Source organism: Halictus rubicundus, unplaced genomic scaffold, assembly GCF_050948215.1.
Source record: "Halictus rubicundus isolate RS-2024b unplaced genomic scaffold, iyHalRubi1_principal scaffold0079, whole genome shotgun sequence".
Taxonomy (NCBI): Eukaryota; Metazoa; Arthropoda; class Insecta; order Hymenoptera; family Halictidae; genus Halictus; species Halictus rubicundus.
Genome location: NW_027488620.1, coordinates 726151 through 750380, shown reverse-complemented (window position 1 = coordinate 750380; position 24230 = coordinate 726151). Strand labels below are relative to the sequence as shown.

At 50.0% G+C, this 24230-nt stretch overlaps 1 protein-coding gene across 1 annotated transcript; it reads right to left on the bottom strand.

The window, feature by feature from the left end:
- Nucleotides 1-645: 645 nt before the first annotated feature.
- Nucleotides 646-5526, bottom strand: LOC143363620 (uncharacterized). The gene is made up of 4 exons (XM_076804186.1): nucleotides 4569-5526; nucleotides 3855-3995; nucleotides 3087-3485; nucleotides 646-1403 (listed from the first exon to the last, which is right to left on the bottom strand). Exons 1-4 carry the CDS (start codon nucleotides 5524-5526, stop codon nucleotides 646-648), a joined length of 2256 nt encoding a protein of 751 aa, XP_076660301.1.
- Between the last annotated feature and the right edge of the window lie 18704 nt (nucleotides 5527-24230).

The following is a 24230-nucleotide window of genomic DNA, read 5'->3' as shown; positions in this document are numbered from 1 at the left end:
GGAAAACTTGCGGGGGATGCAAAAGTCTCGTGCCATTGGCTGATGGGACTTGGAGAGATATTTTTTGGGACCGCCTCTTGTCGTGGAGGTGAGACCCCCCTCTCCAAGCCCCGGTGGGAAATTCGAATTCGTAGTTAACGGGACTTCGAGACTACGCGAGAGCAGGCCCAATTGGCCCGCATCTGTTTCGGCTTGCATGTATTGTCGCGTTGGCCTTGCTGACCATACCGTCGTTCGAACGCGGGACTGGGGCCTCGGACACGTCGTAAACGTTATTAGAGGGCCCCAAGCTGGAAAAGGCCATATTCCTCTAACATCCGAGGATGCGACAATTTTCGAAGGGTACGCGGGTCGGCTCGCGTGGGCCCCAGAAGCCGCCGAGTTATGGCAAGGGTCCGTCTTTGTTCGCACGGTTGCCGTAGGCCTGCGAGGGATTACCGTTGAGGGTCACGCCTCAACATATCGCCCCCCTTGAACGGACTGTTCAATGTTGATTAGAACTCGGACTTACTTATATTTGTAACTAAAGTAAGCATCGGCTGGATGCACTTATCGATAAAGTAAAAGAACCGCTAAGCTAATACGATGAATATAATATTAGGTACTAAGTTTAAGCTATGCTAGGATATAGGGGTGCTTGTATAATTACATGTCGACTGGTAACGGAGAAAGACGCTTTACTGATCGCTTGTATTCGCCGCGAGAGGTTTTTACAGTGACCACGCGAATGATACCGTCTTCGCCAGGATGAATTGCGGTAACTCGACCCAATGGCCATTTCATCGGTGGGGTGTTGTCCTCCTGCAGTATGACCATGGATCCGATCGGCAGATGGAATGTCCCGCCAGAATGCCATTTCCTACGAACGGTCAGCTCCTGTAAATATTCAGTCTTCCAACGCTTCCAGAAGTGTGCTTTAATCTTTTGGATATGTTGCCACGACGAGAGTCGTCCGTCGGGCACCTGCGCGTAATCATGGTCAGGCATATTTATCAGGGACTCGCCAATTAAAAAATGACCTGGCGTTATCGCCGTCAGGTCGTTCGGATCGCTCGAGATAGGTGTTAGCGGACGCGAATTTAAGACCGCTTCAATCTGCGCTGTTAAGGTCAGGAGGCCTTCGAATGACAATAGTGCCTCCCCCATTACGCGCACGAGGTGATGCTTTAGGGATTTTACCGCAGCTTCCCAGATGCCACCAAAATGTGGCGACTTCGGTGGTATGAAATGCCACGTTATTGACTGATTCGCGAGCGATTCAACGATTGCCTGATTATTTGTTTTGTCGCTCAAGAAGCTGTACAGTTCTCGTATTTCCTTATTAGCGCCGACGAAATTAGTCGCATTGTCGGAATAAATGTCGCTAGCCCTTCCTCGTCTCGAAAAGAATCGACGCAATGCCGCTAAAAACGCTTCTGTCGTTAAATCAGATACAATTTCTAAGTGTACGGCTCGAGTGACGAAGCATGTAAAGACGGCTAGGTAGACCTTGATTTTTCCGGGGTTTCGATGAATTTTCTCCTTAATAAGGAATGGTCCGCAAAAATCAATTCCGCATCGTAAAAACGGTCGTGAATATGTGACTCTACTTGCCGGTAAATTTCCCATCGGATAATTTATTGACACCGGCTTAGCCCGACGACAAATAATACAGTTATGTATTATTTTTCGTATTACTCCCTTTACTTGTGGAATCCAATAGTATTGGCGGATTGCATTTAATGTGGCTTGTACACCGGCGTGCAGATTTTTCAGATGTGCTTCGTGAATAATTAACCTAGTTACTAAATGAGATTTAGGTAATAGTATTGGATGTTTTTCTCGGAAGGGTAGAGCCGCGTTTTTCAAACGACCGCCCACTCGCAAGATGCCATCGTCGTCCAGAATCGGAGTTAACGATGACAAATTAGAAATTCGACTTGATGCCTTAATTTCGCGAAGTTCGGATTTGTATGCTTGTTGTTGAACAAGTGTCACGATTCGCAGTTCTGCATTATTTAATTCCCGTGTTGACAAAGGTCCAGATGATGGACTCTTTTTCAAACTGTTTTGGACGAATCGAAGCATGTACGCGACCACGCGTTTAAGCCGCTGAAACGAAGAGAACCTGATTAAAAAATCGGGTTCAGGTAGTTGAGTTGTTAGTGTTGTGATTGGACGCAACTCTGGTACGTCGATTGGTTGAAGCGGAGAAATAGGCCATTGCTCTTCTTCAAGAGCTAACCAGGATGGCCCGCGATGCCAGAGATTGCAATGAATGAAATCGACTGAGCGCATGCCGCGAGATATGAAATCTGCCGGATTTTCGGCGGAAGCAATGTGACGCCAGTGACTAATATCCGTTATTTCCTGAATCTCCGTTACGCGATGAGATATGAAGGTTTTTAATGTGTGAGGGGCTGATTTGATCCAGTGCAAAGCTACGGTGGAATCTGACCAGAAGAACACTTTGTTAAGATTGACATGTCGTAACGCTTGTTTCGTGGAGGCGAATAAATGTGCGAGGAGTTGCGCGGCACATAATTCTAATCTCGGAAGGGTTACGGTTTTTAACGGAGCTACTCTTGATTTGGAAGCTATTAATTGCGTAATTATTAACCCATGTTTATTGCTGGACCGCAGGTACAGACAAGCGCCGTAGGCGCGCTCACTCGCGTCACAAAACCCGTGGAGTTGAATCTCGGTGCAATCCGCTTGCATAACATGCCTACGTATTTGAAGATTTTGGAGTTCATGTAATTCTTCCCAAAAGGTAACCCACTCGGTATGAAGATCCGTTGGTAAAGATTCATCCCAATCAAGTTGTAGTTTCCACAAGGTTTGCATGATTAATTTTGCGCGCACAATAACCGGTCCCAAGAGTCCGAGAGGATCGAATAATGTCGCGATTTTAGAAAGGATAGTACGCTTAGTGACCTTATTTGTTAATGCGGACTCCTTGACCATATATGAAATTGCATCTGTACGCGCATTCCAATAAACTCCGAGTGTCTTGATGGTTGTGTCTAAATCTAATTTAAGATGTACAGATTCTGCCTTGTCGGTTAACGCGTGAATTAATCCTTCTTTATTTGTCGCCCACTTACGAAGTTTAAACCCCCCCTTTGCGCAGAGCAATTGAATTTCGTTTATAGTGGCGACCGCCTCTTCGAAAGTATCCGCGCCGGTTAGCATGTCGTCGACATAAAAGTCCTCGCGTAATACTCGTGCGGCTCGTGGAAAATTTTCGCCTTCGTCGGCGGCTAGTTGGAATAACGTGCGAATTGCCAAAAAGGGGGCTGCAGATGTACCGTACGTCACGGTATTTAGCGCGTACGTCTCTATGGGATTGTCTGGAGTTTCGCGCCATAAAATCTTTTGGTATATCCGGTGATCGGAACTGACTTCGATCTGCCGATACATCTTTTCTATGTCAGCCGTTATAACGTATGTGTAGGTTCGAAATTTAATTAAGAGTGCGTAAAGCTCTTCTTGAATGGTAGGGCCTGTCAAAATATTGTCGTTTAGTGATTGACCTGATGTAGTTTTCGCTGATGCATCAAATACTACGCGTACCTTAGTAGTCAGACTGTCTGTCTTGACTATTGCGTGGTGTGGTAGATAGTATCCTTCAGTCGTACTAGCGGATTCGAGTTTCGTCATATGACCTAATTTTTGATATTCCCTTAAAAAATTGACATATTCTTCCCTTAGTGCGGGTTCCCTTGCAAGTTTTGTTTCTAGCGCGTGAAATCTGCGAAGCGCGGCCTTATATGAATCTCCTAAATTCGGTGGGAAAGATTTGAATGGGAGTTTTACAGTGTATTTCCCGGTCACGGAGTCGCGCGTGATATGTTCCACGTAATGTTTCTCACATGTGCGCTCGTCAATTGATAGAACAGGCCTTTGCGGTATTTCTTCCAATTCCCAAAACCTTGATATGTTATCATTCAAAGAAATACGGGTTACATGGCAATGAGTTGCCTGATTAGAATTTTCGCCCGGTACCGTCCCTGCTAAAACCCAACCAAATTTAGTTTTGCTTAGGATTAGCGAACTATTCGCAAGATTTATTTTCCCAACGCACTGAACTTCGTAGAACAAATCTACGCCGAGCAAAGCATCTATCTCGGAGGGAACGTTGAAATTAGGATCTGCCAGTGGCAAATTAGACGGAATCTGAAGTTGCGTCTTTGAAATTTGTTTAGATGGTAACGTAGCGGTGATGCTGGGGAGAATGAAAAATGTGGCGTCTGCGGTGAATTTGTTAATTCGCGATTGAATAGTGGCACGCGAATAGTGCATGGTGTTGGATACACCCTTGTTGACCCCTATAATTGGAATGTTAGTTCCCTTTAACGAAAGGCCTAACCTTTTTGCGAAGCGTTCAGTCATGAGATTTGACTGCGATGCTGAATCTAGGATGACTCTACATGAAATAAGACGACCTGCCTTGTCCGGAATATACACAACCGCGGTGGAAATAAACGTTTCGATGCCTAAGATCGATTTTAATGATACGACCGTTGCAAGTCTAGCCGATGGCTCCTTGTGCAGCAATGTATTATGTTTTTCGTTGCATTGTTTACATGTGCCAAAGGTGCACTTTGTAACATCGCGATTCGGTCGGAGACAGTTTATGCACAAGCCTGCCTTCTGCACGATTTCGATGCGTCTTTCGACGGTTGTGCTTAGGAATTTCTGGCAATATTGGATGTAGTGATTGCCCTTGCACAATGCGCAGCGCCCCTTTTGCACGGAAAGTGTTAAGGCGTGCACGTTCGAATTAGATAGTTTCCGGATTCGAATGTTCGGGTTCGTAAAAGATTGACTGGTTGCCTTAATTGGCTCGTTCTTTGCCGGTTCTAATATTTTGCAACGACTATGTAAAAATTGCAAAAGATCGTCCATGCTCGGGATTTCGGTATCCTGAGTATGTTCTCTCCATTTTAATCGCGTTTGATCGTCTAGTTTGCTTGTGATTGCGTAAATCGGGAACGATTCAAGAAAAGGTTTTTTGAGAGCCTTCAATGCGTTGTAATGCTTGGTTACTAAATGCGTTAAGTCCGTCAACGACTTATTCACGTTTCGCGTACATGCTTGTAGTTCGAAAAATGCCTGAATCCTATTGTTAATAATAATCCTTGGATCGTTATACGTTTTTTCGAGAATATCCCAAGCTACCGAGTAATTCGCCTCGGTAGTTTCTAATGATTCGATGAGTCCGGCGGCTTGCCCCTTTACGCATGATTTTAGATAAACTAATTTCTGCACGCCGCGCAACTTGACATCGTCGTGAACTGCTGCCCTGAATGCGTCCGAAAAACTTGGCCATCCGTCACAAGAACCACTGAATTCCGGCAATTGCATGGTCGGTAATTTAACCTGCGTGTGAGTTTCCGAATGAACCGTTAACGGAGAGTCTGCGTTCGAATTTCCGGCGCCCAAACCCGAGAATTGTTGAGAATGAGACAATTGTGCATTTATCGCAAGACGGTCTGCCTGAGCTTGTGCCCTATCATGTTCGCCCTCGAGTTGCCTTGCCATAGCTAATGTTTCGAAATATTGCGCTTCGAATTCGGCTCTTTCGTTGAGCCGTGATTCAAACTGATTATCCTCCGCACTTAATTCTAACGCTTCTTGGATTAATTGAAATTTTTGAAATTCGCGTTCGATTTGCGCTATGCGTATTTTTATATTCGCGATAGGGATTTGTTCCGAAGATGTAAGCGGCGAAATAAAACCTTTGAACAATGTTAATTTGGTTTTTATAGTAGCGCGTTTTCGAATCAGATCGCGTTCGCTGGGTTGCGCCTTGTCTTGAGAAGCCATCGTAACAGACTTTATTGTACGACTACGTGAACTACGACGAAATTACGAAATTGGCGAGTATGATTTATGCTTTGACTCACAATTACGATGATGACGTCGTCTCGATGTTGGAGTTCCCTGCGGTGTACTTGTTCCGTACAGCTGTAGACTCCTTGATGACGACGCTTCGACGCTTGACGTCCTTACGGTTGGAATCCGTGGACGCCCTCGATGATTCTCCACGTTGTTGGCTGCGATGTGGAAATCTCTGCGATGGATTGGTTCCAGGCAGATCGTAGATTTCCCGAGTCGATGATCCTTAGATAGGCCTTGCCGCTTCGATCCGACGGTAGATTGTCACTATAGTTGATTGTTGTTGCTCTCCGATGATTGGCACAGTGAATCAGAGGATGATGCTTGTCCCAATGTCACTGGTATCCGGCTCGAAGGACCAAATTTTATGTTGAGATCGTCACGGGTTGGTCGATGCTCAACTGGTCAATTTCGAACTTAAACGAAAGTTGACCTCGTCGAAATAATTAGATGCCGTTGTTCGGTAAAATGTAATTTATTAATAGAGAGCAAAACAGAAATTAACAACTAACTAGACAGTGATTAAAAAAGCTCTTGAGAATATCGTGGTCGAAATATGGTTGTTCGCGTTTTCACGGTTGAGATGGTTCTGCCTGGTCAGTTTGTGCGCTGCCTCGAAGTCCACTCATTCCACCCCCGTTGACGGGGAAAACTTGCGGGGGATGCAAAAGTCTCGTGCCATTGGCTGATGGGACTTGGAGAGATATTTTTTGGGACCGCCTCTTGTCGTGGAGGTGAGACCCCCCTCTCCAAGCCCCGGTGGGAAATTCGAATTCGTAGTTAACGGGACTTCGAGACTACGCGAGAGCAGGCCCAATTGGCCCGCATCTGTTTCGGCTTGCATGTATTGTCGCGTTGGCCTTGCTGACCATACCGTCGTTCGAACGCGGGACTGGGGCCTCGGACACGTCGTAAACGTTATTAGAGGGCCCCAAGCTGTAAAAGGCCATATTCCTCTAACATCCGAGGATGCGACAATTTTCGAAGGGTACGCGGGTCGGCTCGCGTGGGCCCCAGAAGCCGCCGAGTTATGGCAAGGGTCCGTCTTTGTTCGCACGGTTGCCGTAGGCCTGCGAGGGATTACCGTTGAGGGTCACGCCTCAACATACAGTATAGGATAGGATAGAGAATAGGATAGAGGATAGGATAGGATAGAGGATAGGATAGGATACGGGATAGGATAGGATTGAGGATAGGATAGGATAGAGGATAGGATAGAGGATAGGATAGAGGATTGGATAGGATAGAGGATATAATAGGATAGACGATAGGATAGGATAGAGGATAGGATAGGATAGAGGATATTATAGGATAGAGGGTATGATAGGATAGAGGATGGGACAGGATAGAGAATAGGATAGGATAGAGGATAAGATAGGGGATTGGATAGGGTGGAGGATAGGATAGGATAGAGGATATTATAGGATACAGGATAGGATAGGATAGATGGCAGGATAGGATAGAGGATGGGATAGGATAGAGAATACGATAGGATAGAGGATAGAATAGGATAGAGGATAGGATAGGATAGAGGATAGGATAGGATTGAGGATATTATAGGATATAGGATAGGATAGGATAGAGGATGGGATAGGATAGAGGATGGGATAGGATAGAGGATAGGATAGGATAGAGGATAGGATAGGTTAGAGAATAGGATAGGATAGAGGATAGGATAGGATAGAGAATAGGATAAGATAGTGAATAGGATAGGATAGATGGTATTATTGGATAGAGGGTACAATATGATGGAGGATACGATATTATAGAGGATAGGATAGGGGATTGGATCGGATAGAGGATAGGATAGGTTAGAGGATCGGATAGGATAGAGGATTGGATAGGATAGAGGATAGGATATGATATAGGATAGGATAGGATAGAGGACAGTATAGAGAAGAGGATAGGCTAGAGGATAGGATAGAGGATAGGAGACGATATAGGATAGGATAGGGGATTGGATAGTATAGGGGACAGGAGACGATAGAGGATAGGATTGGATAGAGGATAGGATAGGATAGAGGATAGGATAGGATAGAGGATAGGATAGGATAGAGGATAGGATAGGATAGAGGATAGAGGATAGGATAGGATAGAGGATAGGATAGGATAGAGGATAGGATAGGATAGAGGATAGGATAGGATAGAGGATAGGATAGGATAGAGGATAGGATAGGATAGAGGATAGGATAGGATAGAGGATAGGATAGGATAGAGGATAGGATAGGATAGAGGATAGGATAGGATAGAGGATAGGATAGGATAGAGGATAGGATAGGATAGAGGATAGAGGATAGGATAGGATAGAGGATAGGATAGGATAGAGGATAGGATAGGATAGAGGATAGGATAGGATAGAGGATAGGATAGGATAGAGGATAGGATAGGATAGAGGATAGGATAGGATAGAGGATAGGATAGGATAGAGGATAGGATAGGATAGAGGATAGGATAGAGGATAGGATAGAGGATAGGATAGAGGATAGGATAGGATAGAGGATAGGATAGGATAGAGGATAGGATAGGATAGAGGATAGGATAGGATAGAGGATAGGATAGGATAGAGGATAGGATAAGATAGAGGATACGATATTAGAGGGGATAGGATAGGATAGAGGATAGAGTCGGATAGAGGATAGGATAGGGGATTGGATAGGATAGAGGATAGGATCGGATAGAGGATAGGATAGGGGATTGGATAGGATAGAGGATACGATAGAGGATAGGATAGGGGATTGGATAGGATAGAGGACACGATAGAGGATTTTATAGTATAAAGGAGTGGATAGGATTGAGGGTAGGATAGGATTTAGGATAGGATAGTATAGTGGATAGGATAGGATAGAGCAGACGACAGAGGATAGGATAGGATAGAGGACAGGATATAATAGAGGATAGGATAGGATAGATGATAGGATAGGAAAGAGGATACGATAGGATAGTGAATAGGATAGGATAGATGTTAATATTGTATAGAGGATAGAATATGATAGAGGATACGATATTATAGAGGATAGGATAGGGGATTGGATCGGATAGAGTATAGGATATGATAGAGGATACGATATTATAGAGAATAGGATAGGATGGAGGATCGGATAGGATAGGTTAGAGGATAGGATAGGGGATTGGATCGGATACAGGATAGGATACGATAGAGGATAGGATAGGATAGAGGATAGGATAGGCTAGAGGATAATATAGGATAGAGGATAGGATAGGATATAGGATAGGATAGCGGATTCGATAGGATAGAGGATAGGATAGAGGATAGGATAGGATAGAGGATAGGATAGGATAGAGGATAGGATAGGATAGAGAATAGGATAGGAAAGAGGATAGGATAGGATAGAGGAGAGGATAGGATAGGATTGAGGATAGGATAGGATAGAGGAGAGGATAGGATAGGATTGAGGATAGGAAAGGATAGAGGATAGGATAGGATAGAGGATAGGATAAAGGATTGGATAGGATAGAGGACAGGATACGATAGAGGATAGGATAGGATAAAGGATAGGATAGGATAGACGATATGATAGGATAGAGGATAGGATAGGATAGAGGATATGATAGGATAGAGGATATGATAGGATAGAGGATACGATATTATAGAGGATAGGATAGAGGATAGTATAGGATAGAGGATAGGAAAGGATAGAGGATAGGAAAGGATAGAGGATACGATATTATAGAGGATAGGATAGAGGATAGGATAGGATAGAGGATACGATATTATAGAGGACAGGATAGAGGATATGATAGGATAGAGGAAAGGATAGAATAGAGGGTATTATAGGATAGTGGACAGGATAGGATAGAGGATATGATAGGATAGAGTATAGGATAGGGAAGAGGATGGGATAGGATAGAGAATAGCATAGGATAGATGATATTATAGGATAGAGGATAGGATAGGATAGAGGATACGATATTATAGAGGATAGGATAGAGGATAGGACAGGATAGAGGATAGGATAGGATAGAGGATAGGATAGGTTAGCGGATATAATAGGATAGAGTATAATATAGGGCAGATGATGGGATAGGATACAGGATACAATAGGATAGAGAATAGGATAGAGGATACGATACCATGGAGGATAGGCTAGGATTAAGGATAGGATAGGATAGAGGATAGGATAGAGGATAGGATAGGATAGAGGATAGCATAGGATAGAGGATAGGAAAGGATAGAGGATTGGATAGGATAGTGGATAGGATAAAGGATTGGATAGGTGTAACGAGTCCGTTTCCCGGCGGATCTCGTCACAACGTATTTCCTCGCGGCCGGATTTGGCTCGCCGTGCCAGGGTTCTCGCAGGATAACGCGAGGGTTACGGCGGGGTCGCGGACGGTCGGGTACGGGTGATTAACGACGCGAGTATGTCGAACGTTCGTCACTGTCCCGGCTTCGCGTTTCGGCGGTCGGCGGTCGCGGTTCGTGCCTCAGGTTACGGCGAGGTCGAGGCCGTACGCGGCGGCGTATCCGGACCAGGGTAGCTTCGGCGGGCGGAGAGCCCGTGCCCCAGGGCGGCCGGCGAGGGGCCGGCTGCGGGTGGTTCGCTCTCCGTGGGTGTGTGGGCGGGAGCGGAGGTACCGGGTTAATGGGAAAGTAAGGTACTCACTCTGAGTCCGGTCTCGATCGCTCGGCGGTCAGGTCGGCGCTTCGGGATGTCCGGTACGCTGCGGCGTGGCCGGTGCGGTGGTCGGCGGACACACGTCGGCACACTCTCGTAACCGAGGATCGGTTTTCCCGGTACGCGGACTACGCGTGTTATTCTCCGGCGGCTTCGGTGTCGCGGCGGAGCGGTCTTCGGCAGGGTCTCGGCGGTTCGCGTTCGTTTCGGTTCGTACTCGTCGTCGCTTACGTCCGTACTCACGCGTGGCGGAAAGCCAAAGAGGCCGTTTTCCGGCTCGTCTCTCTCGTCTTCTAGGCGAGGGGTGCGGTGCGGCGCGGTTCGCGGACGGGTTTTCCGGCGTCGTCCGGTATCCGGCGCGGCGGTATTTCGTCATGGCGGGTTCCGGTTCCCGCCAAGATCGGTTTGGGGGTGCGGGGATCGCAGGGGCGCTCGCGGGTGCCGGCGGATCTCGGCATCCGTCGGCCGTGTTCGGCTCGGAACAGGCCTGGCGCAGCCAGGTCTGTTACACCCCCCCCCCCTTTCGTCGCGGCGGCGAGTGGGCGGCAGTCTTTTCGTTTACTTCGGCAGGACGGGACCTTACGTACTAAACCTAACCTAGCTTAACCTAACGCGGGGCTGTACACTTAGTTTAACTTAACCTACGCGGGCGCTATACACCTAATCTATCTTAACCTACGCGAACACTATACACTTAACACTACTTAACCTATTCAAACACTATACACTTAACACTACTTAACCTAACTTAACCTAGGGTATGGCGTCCGTTCACCCCCGCCGGGGTGACGTCGCGGCTGACCCGTGGGGGGCCACGTCCTCGCGCACCTCACGCACTGTCGTGGCCGCGTCCTGGTTGGCGTCGACGGCGTGGTGGGGCCGGCTCGGCCGGGATCCGGACGGCCGGCGGGCGGCGGATGCAGCGCGTCAGGCGGCCATCGCTCCCGAACACCAGCCGCCAGCGCTCGAACCCGGGCGGTACCGTTACGTAAGCGCGGCCTCGCGCGATTAGCCGCAGCGGCACCTCGGCCTGTCGTCCCGTCGGCAGCAGGAACCACGCGCTCGGGAACGTGGGGGGTCGTCCCTGGAAGGGAATCGGGTCCCACCGCATATGGGGGCGGTCCGCGTCGTGGACCGGGCTTCCCCCGTTGGGGGGCGTCACTCCTTCCGCCGCCCCCGTTGGCCTCGCCTGGCGGCGCCGGGTCGTGGGTCCCTGGGGCGACCTCGGGGTTTCCGGGGTCCGGGCTGGCGTGGCTGCGGCGCGTGTCGGGGTCGGCGGGGCGTCCTCCGTTTGGCTCCCGATCGTCCGTGTGGCGGGGGTCGTGGCGGCGGCCGTCGGTCGGCGTCTCGGTGCTGGCACTGGACGCGGGATCCGCTCCGGCGGGGGCGGCTCGGTGACTGCCCAGACCGGGATGGCGGGGGCGAGCCGTGTCTCGACGGGGTCCGGCTCCACTGGCCTCCCCAGGGCCTCCGGCGGGAGGGGGTCCGACCAGTGGCTGAACGCTGCGGTTTGGCGGTCGTCGCGATCCGCTCGGCGCCTCCTTCTCGGCCTGCGGCGGCGGGTGTTCCGGCTGCTACGCGGCGGCGGCGGTGACGGCGTCGGTGTCCACCAGCCCGGGGAGCTGGGCGGGGTGGTGAGCCGGGGCCAGGGGCTCTGACCCAGCCAGTACGCCACCGGCGGCGGCTCGTCGGGCTCCGACGCCAGGGTGGTGAGGGAGTCCCAGTTCCTTAGCACTGGGCCGTCCCGTGAGGTCGGTTCCTCGGCGGGTGGGTCGACGGCCGGGGTCGTCGGGTCGTCGCTGCGGCGGCGTTCCCCGGTGGTCGGCGGGTCGGCGGCGAGCTGGAGCTCGCGGAGCCGGTCGGCGAGGCCCCTACGGCCCTCCATGCCGTGGTGTCCTGGGTTGCCTGAGCAGAAATGAACGGGGGCGGTTAATTTCCGGGGGCGGCCTCGACGCCTGGGAACCGGGTTGTCCGCGGGGGCGGGCGGGGGTGGTCGGGGGGGTCCCGCGAGGGAGGGGCGGCGCCCGCGCGCGGCGCTTTCCTCCTGGGTGTGGTCGGGGTCGTCAGCAGGGCCGGCTGCGGGCTTGAGGTCCCGGACGTGGATGTGGCGCAGCCATCGCCTAGCCCGGTCGCGCAGGTCCACGATGACCGGCGACACGACGCGCTCGACGGTATACGGGCCGCTGAACTTCGGCGCGAGTTTGGCGGCGACGCCTTCTTCCTTGTTGGACAGCGTGTGCTCCCTCTTCCAGACGGTGTCCCCCAGGGCGGGCCTCCAATCTCGCCGGCGCAGGTTGTAGTATTTGGCCTGTCGGTCGAACGCCCGGGCCAGGTGTACTCGGGCCAGTTCCTGGGCCTCTCGGAGGTTCTTCCACCGCTGCTGCGGGGGGGCTGCGGCTCCTTCCGTGGTGGTCGGCCCCGGTGGCCGGAGTTCCCGTCCTTGGTTGAGGTACGCCGGGCTGTACCCGGTTGCCTCGTGCCACGCCGTGTTGATCGCGAATCTGGCCTCGTCCAGTTTCTCGTCCCAGCGGTTGTGTCGGTTGCCGGTGTACTGGGCGAGCATGGTCTTCACGACCTTGTTAGCTCGCTCTACCGGATTGCACTGGGGCGCGTACGGCGGGGTCCGGCGGTGCTGGGTCCCGGCGGCTTTCAGCAGAGCGGTCACGGGTTCTCCGATGAACTGACGGCCGTTATCTGAAATTAAGATCTGTGGGGCCCCGTGTCGCAGGATTACCTCCCTCTGGATCGCAGCTGCGACGGCGGTACTGGTGGCTTTCCGGAGCGGGGTGAGCTCGACCCATTTGGTGAAACGGTCCATGGCCACTAGCAGCCACCGGTGGCCTTGTCGGGATCGCGGCAGCGGGCCGATCAGGTCGACGGAGACGGTGTGCCACGGTTCGGTCCCCGGGTTGGCGTGCAGCTATCCTGGTAACGGGTGCGGCGGAACCTTATACTGCATGCAGTTCTTGCAGCTCCGGACGTAGCGGGCGGCATCCCGGAACATCCCCGGCCAGTAGAATCGCTGCGCCAGGCGCACGATGGTTTTGGCGACTCCCAGGTGACCGGCCGTGGGGTCGTCGTGGTACTGGGCCAGGGTAGCCGGGCGGTCCTCGTTCGGTACGCACAGCTTCCACGTTGTGCTCGGCTCGGGCTCGTTATGATCGAGCTGGTGCGGGATGCGTTTGTAGAGGCGCCCCTCGCGTATCTGGAACTCTGGTTCGGCGGCTGGGTCGGTCTGGGCGGCGGCTAGCTTCTTCTGGTACCACGTGTCGGTGTGCTGCTTCGGTCGGAGCGAGCTCACCCCGGGCGGCGGCGGGATTCTGGACAGCGTATCCGCCACGTGGTTATGTTTTCCGGGTCGGTACCGCACCTCAAAATCGTACTGCTGGAGCTCTAACGCCCATCTCGCCAGGCGGCCGGTCGGGCTGTCGAGTTGGCGGAGCCATTTGAGGGCTTGGTGGTCGGTGATGACGGTGAAGCGGTACCCCTCCAGGTACGGCCGCATCTTCCGGATGCCCCAGACCACGGCGAGACACTCCTTCTCGGTGGCGCTGTATTTGCGCTCGGTCTCGCTCATCGTGTGGCTGGCATAGGCGATCACCCTCTCGTCGTCCTCAGGGCCCTGCGTGAGTACGACTCCCAGCCCGTAGTCGCTGGCATCGGTCTGGAGCGTGAACGGCTGTTCGAAGTCTGGGCATGCCAGCACCGGGGCGGCTACGAGGCGTTCTTTCATCGTCCGGAACGCCGTTTCCTCGGCGGAGGTCCATTTCCATTTGGCGTTTTTACGGGTCAGGCGGGTCAACGGCTCGATGACCTCTGCGAAGTTCGGGACGAATCGCCGGTACCACGAGGCCATCCCGTGGAATCTGCGGATGTCCTTGATCGTCTTCGGCGTCGGGATCTGGGCGATGGCCGCGGTTTTCTGCGGGTCGGTCCGGATGCCCTGCTGGTCGACGATATGGCCTAAATAGCGGAGGCTGTCGACGCAGAATCGGCATTTCTCCGGGTTCAGCTTCAGTCCGGCCGCACGCAGGCGCCGGAAAACGTCGTGGAGGTGGCGTCGGTGGTCGGCCACGGTCCGGCTGACGACAATAATGTCGTCCAGATAGGCGAACGCGTGCGGCTCGAGCTCCGGGCCGATCACGCGATCCAGGAGGCGCTGGAAGGTCGCGGGCGCGGAGTGTAGGCCGAAGGGCATCACCGTGAATTGGAACAGGCCGAGCCCTGGGACGGTGAAGGCGGTAAGCGGTCGGCTCGCAGGCTCCAGGGGCACCTGCCAATATCCGTTCTTCAGGTCCAGCGTCGTGAGGAACCTGGCCCCTCGCAGTTTGTCCAGTGTGGCCTGGATGTGCGGCAGCGGATACGCGTCCTTTTCCGACCGTTCGTTTAACTTGCGGAAGTCGACGCAGAATCGCGGCCGGCCGTCCTTCTTCTTCACAACGACGACAGGTGAACTCCACGGGCTGCTGGACGGCTCGATGACGCCGTCACGCAACATCTGCGCGACCTCTTCGTTGATGATAGCCTGCATGGCCGGGTTCCGGGGACGGTACCGCTGCTTGACCGGCGTCTCGTCGAGCAGCTTTATCCGGTGCCGTATGAGCGTTGTACGACCCGTCACGGCGTTGAAGCGTTCCAGCTCGGTGTCGAGGAATCGGTCGAACGCTTCTCGCTCGTCTTTCGGCAGCGGCCGCAGTCCTAGTTGGAGACACGGCTCGGCGTGGTATTCCTCGGCCCGGGCGGCGATTTCGGCGGGCGGCTCCATCCTCAAGCGCAGGGCGGCGAGGGCGTGGATGCCGAGGAGCACCGGCATCCCCATCCTCGGTAGCACGGTGAACTCGGCTGTTTCCTCCCGGTGTCGGACTCGAAACGGCAGGCGGATGCGTCCCGTCGGACGCGTATCGGTTCCGTCGGCTAGGTTGACGAGGCCGGCGCGGTGCTCCGCGGGGAATCTCCCTTGCTCCTGCGCCCAGGCCACGACGTCCTCGTTGACGCAGGATATCTGCGAGCCCGTGTCGAGGAGGGCATCGAATCTCCGGCCGAAGATTCGGACCGATAACACGGGACGCGGCGTGTATCGGATTTGCTCCGACAGGTCGTCTAGCGGGCCCGGCGCTCGCTCCTCGGCGACGGGGCCCGTGCTCCGTTTCCCGGCGGGTGACACTCCCGGGTTAGCACTCCGTCGCGTCCGCACCGCGAACAAAATCTCCGGTACGCGTTCCGGCACTCGAAGCGTGTGTGTCCTCGCTGCTTGCACCGCCAGCAGTGGGTGTCGACGTCGTACGGTTCCGACGGCGGAGCGCGGCTCGTGGTCGGTGTTGCTTGCTCGGTCGCGGCGGCGTGGGTCGGAGTTCGGCGCGGCCGTCTTTCCTGTTCTTCGATACGCTCGAGTTCCTGCGCCCGCTCGCGGAGCGTCCTCACATCCGGCACGGATCCCCGGGGTATGAAATATTGAAACTTCGCCCGCATGTTCTCGTGTAGCAGGTCGAGCCTCTCGGACGGCGGCACCTGTGCTCGTCGCATCAGCGTGGTAATGTCCGTCACGAAGTCCGTGAACGGCTCGTCGTCCCGCTGTCTCCTTTCCCGGGCGGCGCGCTCGTGCTGAGAGCGGGTCTGCGGCGACGCATGGGCCCGGAGGAATGCCTGCCTGAACTCGTCCCAGGTGGCAATTTCCTCCCGTTCGTTCCGGTACCAGGCCTGCGCTCGGCCGCTTAACATTAACGGTGCGGCTCGGAGCATGTCCTCATCTGGGAACCCGTACGTCAGCTGGAGATCTTCCACGCGTTCCAGGAACGCATGCGGGTCTTTCCCGTCGGTGGTGCAACCGCTCTTCCGGATCCGGTCGATGTTGCGGAGCGGATCCGGCCTCTCGGCCGTCGCGGCGGCGGACAGCATTTTCCGGGTCTGTACGCCGGGCTCCATTATCGCGTACAGATCGTTCGTCAGGTGGCTAATGCAGTCGGCCCACCGCCGTCTCCGGTCGTCCGGTGTCTCGGGGGATGGTGGTCCGTCGGCGTTTCTTCGGGTACGGCTCGTCGTGGGTGTCCCTCGGGGCATCCACGTGGGTTTCCCCCGGCGGTGATTCGAACTTTCCCGCCCGACGTTCGATCGGCGGTCCTGCTTCGTCGCGGCGGCGGCAGGCGGCGCGCGTGTACCGGTAGTGTTTCGGCCGGGCGACACTGGACGGCGCGCGTGTACCGGCACTATTTCGGCAGGGCGACACTGGGCGGCGCGCGTGTACCGGCACTATTTCGGCGGGCTCGCACTAGGTGGCGCACGCGCGGTTCGGTTCACTTCACTCCGCGGCACACTTAACCTCACAACTTCCCACGTGGGCGTAATCCAGCCTGTCCCACGTGGTTAGACAGGTCCCTGTTCGGGCGCCATGTAACGAGTCCGTTTCCCGGCGGATCTCGTCACAACGTATTTCCTCGCGGCCGGATTTGGCTCGCCGTGCCAGGGTTCTCGCAGGATAACGCGAGGGTTACGGCGGGGTCGCGGACGGTCGGGCACGGGTGATTAACGACGCGAGTATGTCGAACGTTCGTCACTGTCCCGGCTTCGCGTTTCGGCGGTCGGCGGTCGCGGTTCGTGCCTCAGGTTACGGCGAGGTCGAGGCCGTACGCGGCGGCGTATCCGGACCAGGGTAGCTTCGGCGGGCGGAGAGCCCGTGCCCCAGGGCGGCCGGCGAGGGGCCGGCTGCGGGTGGTTCGCTCTCCGTGGGTGTGTGGGCGGGAGCGGAGGTACCGGGTTAATGGGAAAGTAAGGTACTCACTCTGAGTCCGGTCTCGATCGCTCGGCGGTCAGGTCGGCGCTTCGGGATGTCCGGTACGCTGCGGCGTGGCCGGTGCGGTGGTCGGCGGACACACGTCGGCACACTCTCGTAACCGAGGATCGGTTTTCCCGGTACGCGGACTACGCGTGTTATTCTCCGGCGGCTTCGGTGTCGCGGCGGAGCGGTCTTCGGCAGGGTCTCGGCGGTTCGCGTTCGTTTCGGTTCGTACTCGTCGTCGCTTACGTCCGTACTCACGCGTGGCGGAAAGCCAAAGAGGCCGTTTTCCGGCTCGTCTCTCTCGTCTTCTAGGCGAGGGGTGCGGTGCGGCGCGGTTCGCGGACGGGTTTTCCGGCGTCGTCCGGTATCCGGCGCGGCGGTATTTCGTCATGGCGGGTTCCGGTTCCCGCCAAGATCGGTTTGGGGGTGCGGGGATCGCAGGGGCGCTCGCGGGTGCCGGCGGATCTCGGCATCCGTCGGCCGTGTTCGGCTCGGAACAGGCCTGGCGCAGCCAGGTCTGTTACATAGGATAGAGGATAGGATCAGATAGATGATATTATAGGATAGAGGATAGGATAGGATTCGATTGAGGATAGCATAGGATAGAGGATAGGATAGAGGATAGGATAGAGGATTGGATAGAATATAGGATATTATATGATAGAGGATATGGGAGGATAGAGGATAGGATAGGATAGAGGATATGATAGGATAGAGTATAGGATAGGGCAGAGGATGGGATAGGGTAGAGAATAGCATAGGATAGATGATATTATAGGATAGAGGATAGGATAGGATAGAGGATACGATATTATAGAGGTTAGGATAGAGGATAGGACAGGATAGAGGATAGGATAGGATAGAGGATAGGATAGGATAGAGGATACGATATTATAGAGGATAGGATAGGATAGAGGATAGAGGATATGATAATGTAGAGGATAGGATAGGATAGAGAATAGGATAGGATAGAGGATCGGATAGGATAGAGAATAGGATAGGATAGAGGATAGGATAGGATAGCGGATATAATAGGATAGAGTATAATATAGGGCAGATGATGGGATAGGATACAGGATACGATAGGATAGAGGATATGATAGAGGATAGGATACCATGGAGGATACGATAGGATTAAGGATAGGATAGGATAGAGGATAGGATAGAGGATAGGATAGAGGATAGGATAGGATAGAGGATAGCATAGGATAGAGGATAGGAATTGATAGAGGATAGGATAGGATAGAGGATAGGATAAAGGATTGGATAGGATAGAGGACAGGATACGATAGAGGATAGGATAGGATAAAGAATAGGATAGGATAGACGATATGATAGGATAGAGGATAGGATAAGATAGAGGATATGATAGGATAGAGGATATGATAGGATAGAGTATAATATAGAGCAGATGATGGGATAGGATACAGGATACGATAGGATAGAGGATAGGATAGCATGGAGGATAGGATAGGATTAAGGATAGGATAGGATAGAGGATAGGATAGAGGATAGGATAGCATGGAGGATAGGATAGGATTGACGATAGGATAGGATAGAGGATAGGATAGAGGATAGGATAGAGGATAGGATAGGATAGAGGATAGGATAGGATAGAGGATATGATAGGATAGAGTATAATGTAGGGCAGATGATGGGATAGGATACAGGATACGATAGGATAGAGGATAGGATAGAGGATAGGATACCATGGAGGATAGGATAGGATTAAGGATAGGATAGGATAGAGGATATGATAGGATAGAGGATATGATAGGATAGAGGATACGATATTATAGAGGATAGGATAGAGGATAGTATAGGATAGAGGATAGGAAAGGATAGAGGATAGGAAAGGATAGAGGATACGATATTATAGAGGATAGGATAGAGGATAGGATAGGATAGAGGATACGATATTATAGAGGACAGGATAGAGGATAGGATAGGATAGAGGAAAGGATAGAATAGAGGGTATTATAGGATAGTGGATAGGATAGGATAGAGGATATGATAGGATAGAGTATAGGATAGGGAAGAGGATGGGATAGGATAGAGAATAGCATAGGATAGATGATATTATAGGATAGAGGATAGGATAGGATAGAGGATACGATATTATAGAGGATAGGATAGAGGATAGGACAGGATAGAGGATAGGATAGGATAGAGGATAGGATAGGTTAGCGGATATAATAGGATAGAGTATAATATAGGGCAGATGATGGGATAGGATACAGGATACGATAGGATAGAGGATATGATAGAGGATAGGATACCATGGAGGATACGATAGGATTAAGGATAGGATAGGATAGAGGATAGGATAGAGGATAGGATAGAGGATAGGATAGGATAGAGGATAGCATAGGATAGAGGATAGGAATTGATAGAGGATAGGATAGGATAGAGGATAGGATAAAGGATTGGATAGGATAGAGGACAGGATACGATAGAGGATAGGATAGGATAAAGAATAGGATAGGATAGAGGATAAGATAGGATAGAGGATAGGATAAGATAGAGGATATGATAGGATAGAGGATATGATAGGATAGAGTATAATATAGAGCAGATGATGGGATAGGATACAAGATACGATAGGATAGAGGATAGGATAGCATGGAGGATAGGATAGGATTAAGGATAGGATAGGATAGAGGATAGGATAGAGGATAGGATAGCATGGAGGATAGGATAGGATTGACGATAGGATAGGATAGAGGATAGGATAGAGGATAGGATAGAGGATAGGATAGGATAGAGGATAGGATAGGATAGAGGATATGATAGGATAGAGTATAATGTAGGGCAGATGATGGGATAGGATACAGGATACGATAGGATAGAGGATAGGATAGAGGATAGGATACCATGGAGGATAGGATAGGATTAAGGATAGGATAGGATAGAGGATATGATAGGATAGAGGATATGATAGGATAGAGGATACGATATTATAGAGGATAGGATAGAGGATAGTATAGGATAGAGGATAGGAAAGGATAGAGGATAGGAAAGGATAGAGGATACGATATTATAGAGGATAGGATAGAGGATAGGATAGGATAGAGGATACGATATTATAGAGGACAGGATAGAGGATAGGATAGGATAGAGGAAAGGATAGAATAGAGGGTATTATAGGATAGTGGATAGGATAGGATAGAGGATATGATAGGATAGAGTATAGGATAGGGAAGAGGATGGGATAGGATAGAGAATAGCATAGGATAGATGATATTATAGGATAGAGGATAGGATAGGATAGAGGATACGATATTATAGAGGATAGGATAGAGGATAGGACAGGATAGAGGATAGGATAGGATAGAGGATAGGATAGGTTAGCGGATATAATAGGATAGAGTATAATATAGGGCAGATGATGGGATAGGATACAGGATACAATAGTGTAGAGAATAGGATAGAGGATATGATACCATGGAGGATAGGATAGGATTAAGGATAGGATAGGATAGAGGATAGGATAGAGGATATGATAGGATAGAGGATAGCATAGGATAGAGGATAGGAAAGGATAGAGGATAGGATAGGATAGTGGATAGGATAAAGGATTGGATAGGATAGAGGATAGGATCAGATAGATGATATTATAGGATAGAGGATAGGATAGGATTCGATTGAGGATAGCATAGGATAGAGGATAGGATAGAGGATAGGATAGAGGATTGGATAGAATATAGGATATTATATGATAGAGGATATGAGAGGATAGAGGATAGGATAGGATAGAGGATAGCATAGGATAGAGGATAGCAAAGGATAGAGGATAGGATAGGATAGAGGATAGGATAAAGGATTGGATAGGATAGAGGACAGGATACGATAGAGGATAGGATAGGATAAAGGATAGGATAGGATAGAGGATATGATAGGATAGAGGATAGGATAAGATAGAGGATATGATAGGATAGAGGATATGATAGGATAGAGTATAATATAGAGCAGATGATGGGATAGGATACAGGATACGATAGGATAGAGGATAGGATAGCATGGAGGATAGGATAGGATTAAGGATAGGATAGGATTGACGATAGGATATGATAGAGGATAGGATAGAGGATAGGATAGAGGATAGGATAGGATAGAGGATAGGATAGGATAGAGGATATGATAGGATAGAGTATAATGTAGGGCAGATGATGGGATAGGATACAGGATACGATAGGATAGAGGATAGGATAGGATTAAGGATAGGATAGCATTGAGGATAGGATAGGATAGAGGATAGGATATAATAGAGGATACGATATTATAGAGGATAGGATAGGATAGAGGATAGGATTGGATAGAGGATAGTATAGGATAGAGGATAGAGGATATGATAATGTAGAGGTTAGGATAGGATAGAGAATAGGATAGGAAAGAGGATAGGATAGGATAGAGGATAGGATAGGATAGAGGATAGGATAGGATAGAGGATAGGATAGGATAGCGGATATGATAGGATAGAGTATAATATAGGGCAGATGATGGGATAGGATACAGGATACGATAGGATAGAGGATAGGACAGGATAGAGGATAGGATAGGATAGAGGATAGGATAGGATAGAGGATAGGATAGAGGATAGGATAGCATAGAAGATAGGATAGGATTGACGATAGGATAGGATAGAGGATAGGATATAATAGAGGATACGATATTATAGAGGATAGGATACGATAGAGGATAGGATTGGATAGAGGATAGGATAGGATAGAGGATAGAGGATATGATAATGTAGAGGATAGGATAGGATAGAGAATAGGATAGGAAAGAGGATAGGATAGGATAGAGGATAGGATAGGATAGAGAAAAGGATAGGATAGAGGATACGATATTATACAGTATAGGATAGGATAGAGGATACGATATTATAGAGGATAGGATAGGATAGAGGATAGGATAGGATAGAGGATAGGATAGGATAGCGGATATAATAGGATAGAGTATAATATAGGGCAGATGATGGGATAGGATACAGGATACGATAGGATAGAGAATAGGATAGAGGATACGATACCATGGAGCATAGGATAGGATTAAGGATAGGATAGGATAGAGGATAGGATAGAGGATAGGATAGGATAGAGGATAGCATAGGATAGAGGATAGGAAAGGATAGAGGATAGGATAGGATAGAGGATAGGATAAAGGATTGGATAGGATAGAGGATAGGATCAGATAGATGATATTATAGGATAGAGGATAGGATAGGATTCGATTGAGGATAGCATAGGATAGAGGATAGGATAGAGGATAGGATAGAGGATTGGATAGAATAGAGGATATTATATGATAGAGGATATGAGAGGATAGAGGATAGGATAGGATAGAGGATATGATAGGATAGAGTATAGTATAGGGCAGAGGATGGGGTAGGGTAGAGAATAGCATAGGATAGATGATATTATAGGATAGAGGATAGGATAGGATAGAGGATACGATATTATAGAGGTTAGGATAGAGGATAGGACAGGATAGAGGATAGGATAGGATAGAGGAGAGGATAGGATAGAGGATACGATATTATAGAGGATAGGATAGGATAGAGGATAGAGGATATGATAATGTAGAGGATAGGATAGGATAGTGAATAGGATAGGATAGAGGATCGGATAGGATAGAGGATAGAGGATATGATAATGTAGAGGATAGGATAGGATAGAGAATAGGATAGGAAAGAGGATAGGATAGGATAGAGGATAGGATAGGATAGAGGATAGGATAGGATAGAGGATAGGATAGGATACCGGATATGATAGGATAGAGTATAATATAGGGCAGATGATGGGATAGGATACAGGATACGATAGGATAGAGGATACGATAGAGGATAGGATAGCATGGAGGATAGGATAGGATTAAGGATAGGATAGGATAGAGGATAGGATAGAGGATAGGATAGGATAGAGTATAATATAGGGCCGATGATGGGATAGGATACAGGATACGATAGGATAGAGGATAGGATAGAGGATAGCATAGAATGGAGGATAGGATAGGATTAAGGATAGGATAGGATAGAGGATACGATAGAGGATAGGATAGAGGATAGGATAGGATAGAGGATAGGAAAGGATAGAGGATAGGAAAGGATAGAGGATAGGATAGGATAGAGGATAGGATAAAGGATTGGATAGGATAGAGGACAGGATACGATAGAGGATAGGGTAGGATAGAAGGATAGGATAGGATAGAGAATAGGATAGGATAGAGGATAGGATAGGATAGAGGATTGGATAGAATAGAGGATATTATATAATAGAGGATAGGAGAGGATAGAGGATATGATAGGATAGAGTATAATGTAGGGCAGATGATGGGACAGGATACAGGATACGATAGGATAGAGGATAGGATAGAGGATAGGATAGCATGGAGGATAGGATAGGATTAAGGATAGGATAGGATAGAGGATACGATAGAGGATAGGATAGAGGATAGTATAGGATAGACGATAGCATACGTTAAAGGATAGGATAGTATGGAAGATAGGATAGGATTGAGGATAGGATAGGATAGAGGATAGGATAGAGGATAGGATAGGATATAGGGTAGGATAGGGTAGAGGATAGCATAGGATAGATGATATTATAAGATAGTGGATAGGATAGGATAGAGAATAGGATAGGAAAGAGGATGGCATAAGAATAGAGGCTAGGATAGAGGATAGGATAGAGGATTGGATAGGATAGAGGATATTCTAGGATAGTGGATAGGATAGGATAGAGATTATGATAGGATAGAGTATAGGATAGGGCAGAGGATGAGATAGGATAGACATTAGCATAGGATAGATGATATTATAGGATAGAGGATAGGATAGGATAGAGGATACGATATTATAGAGGATAGAATAGAGGATAGGACAGGATAGAGGATAGGATAGGATAGAGGATACGATATTATAGAGGATAGGATAGAGG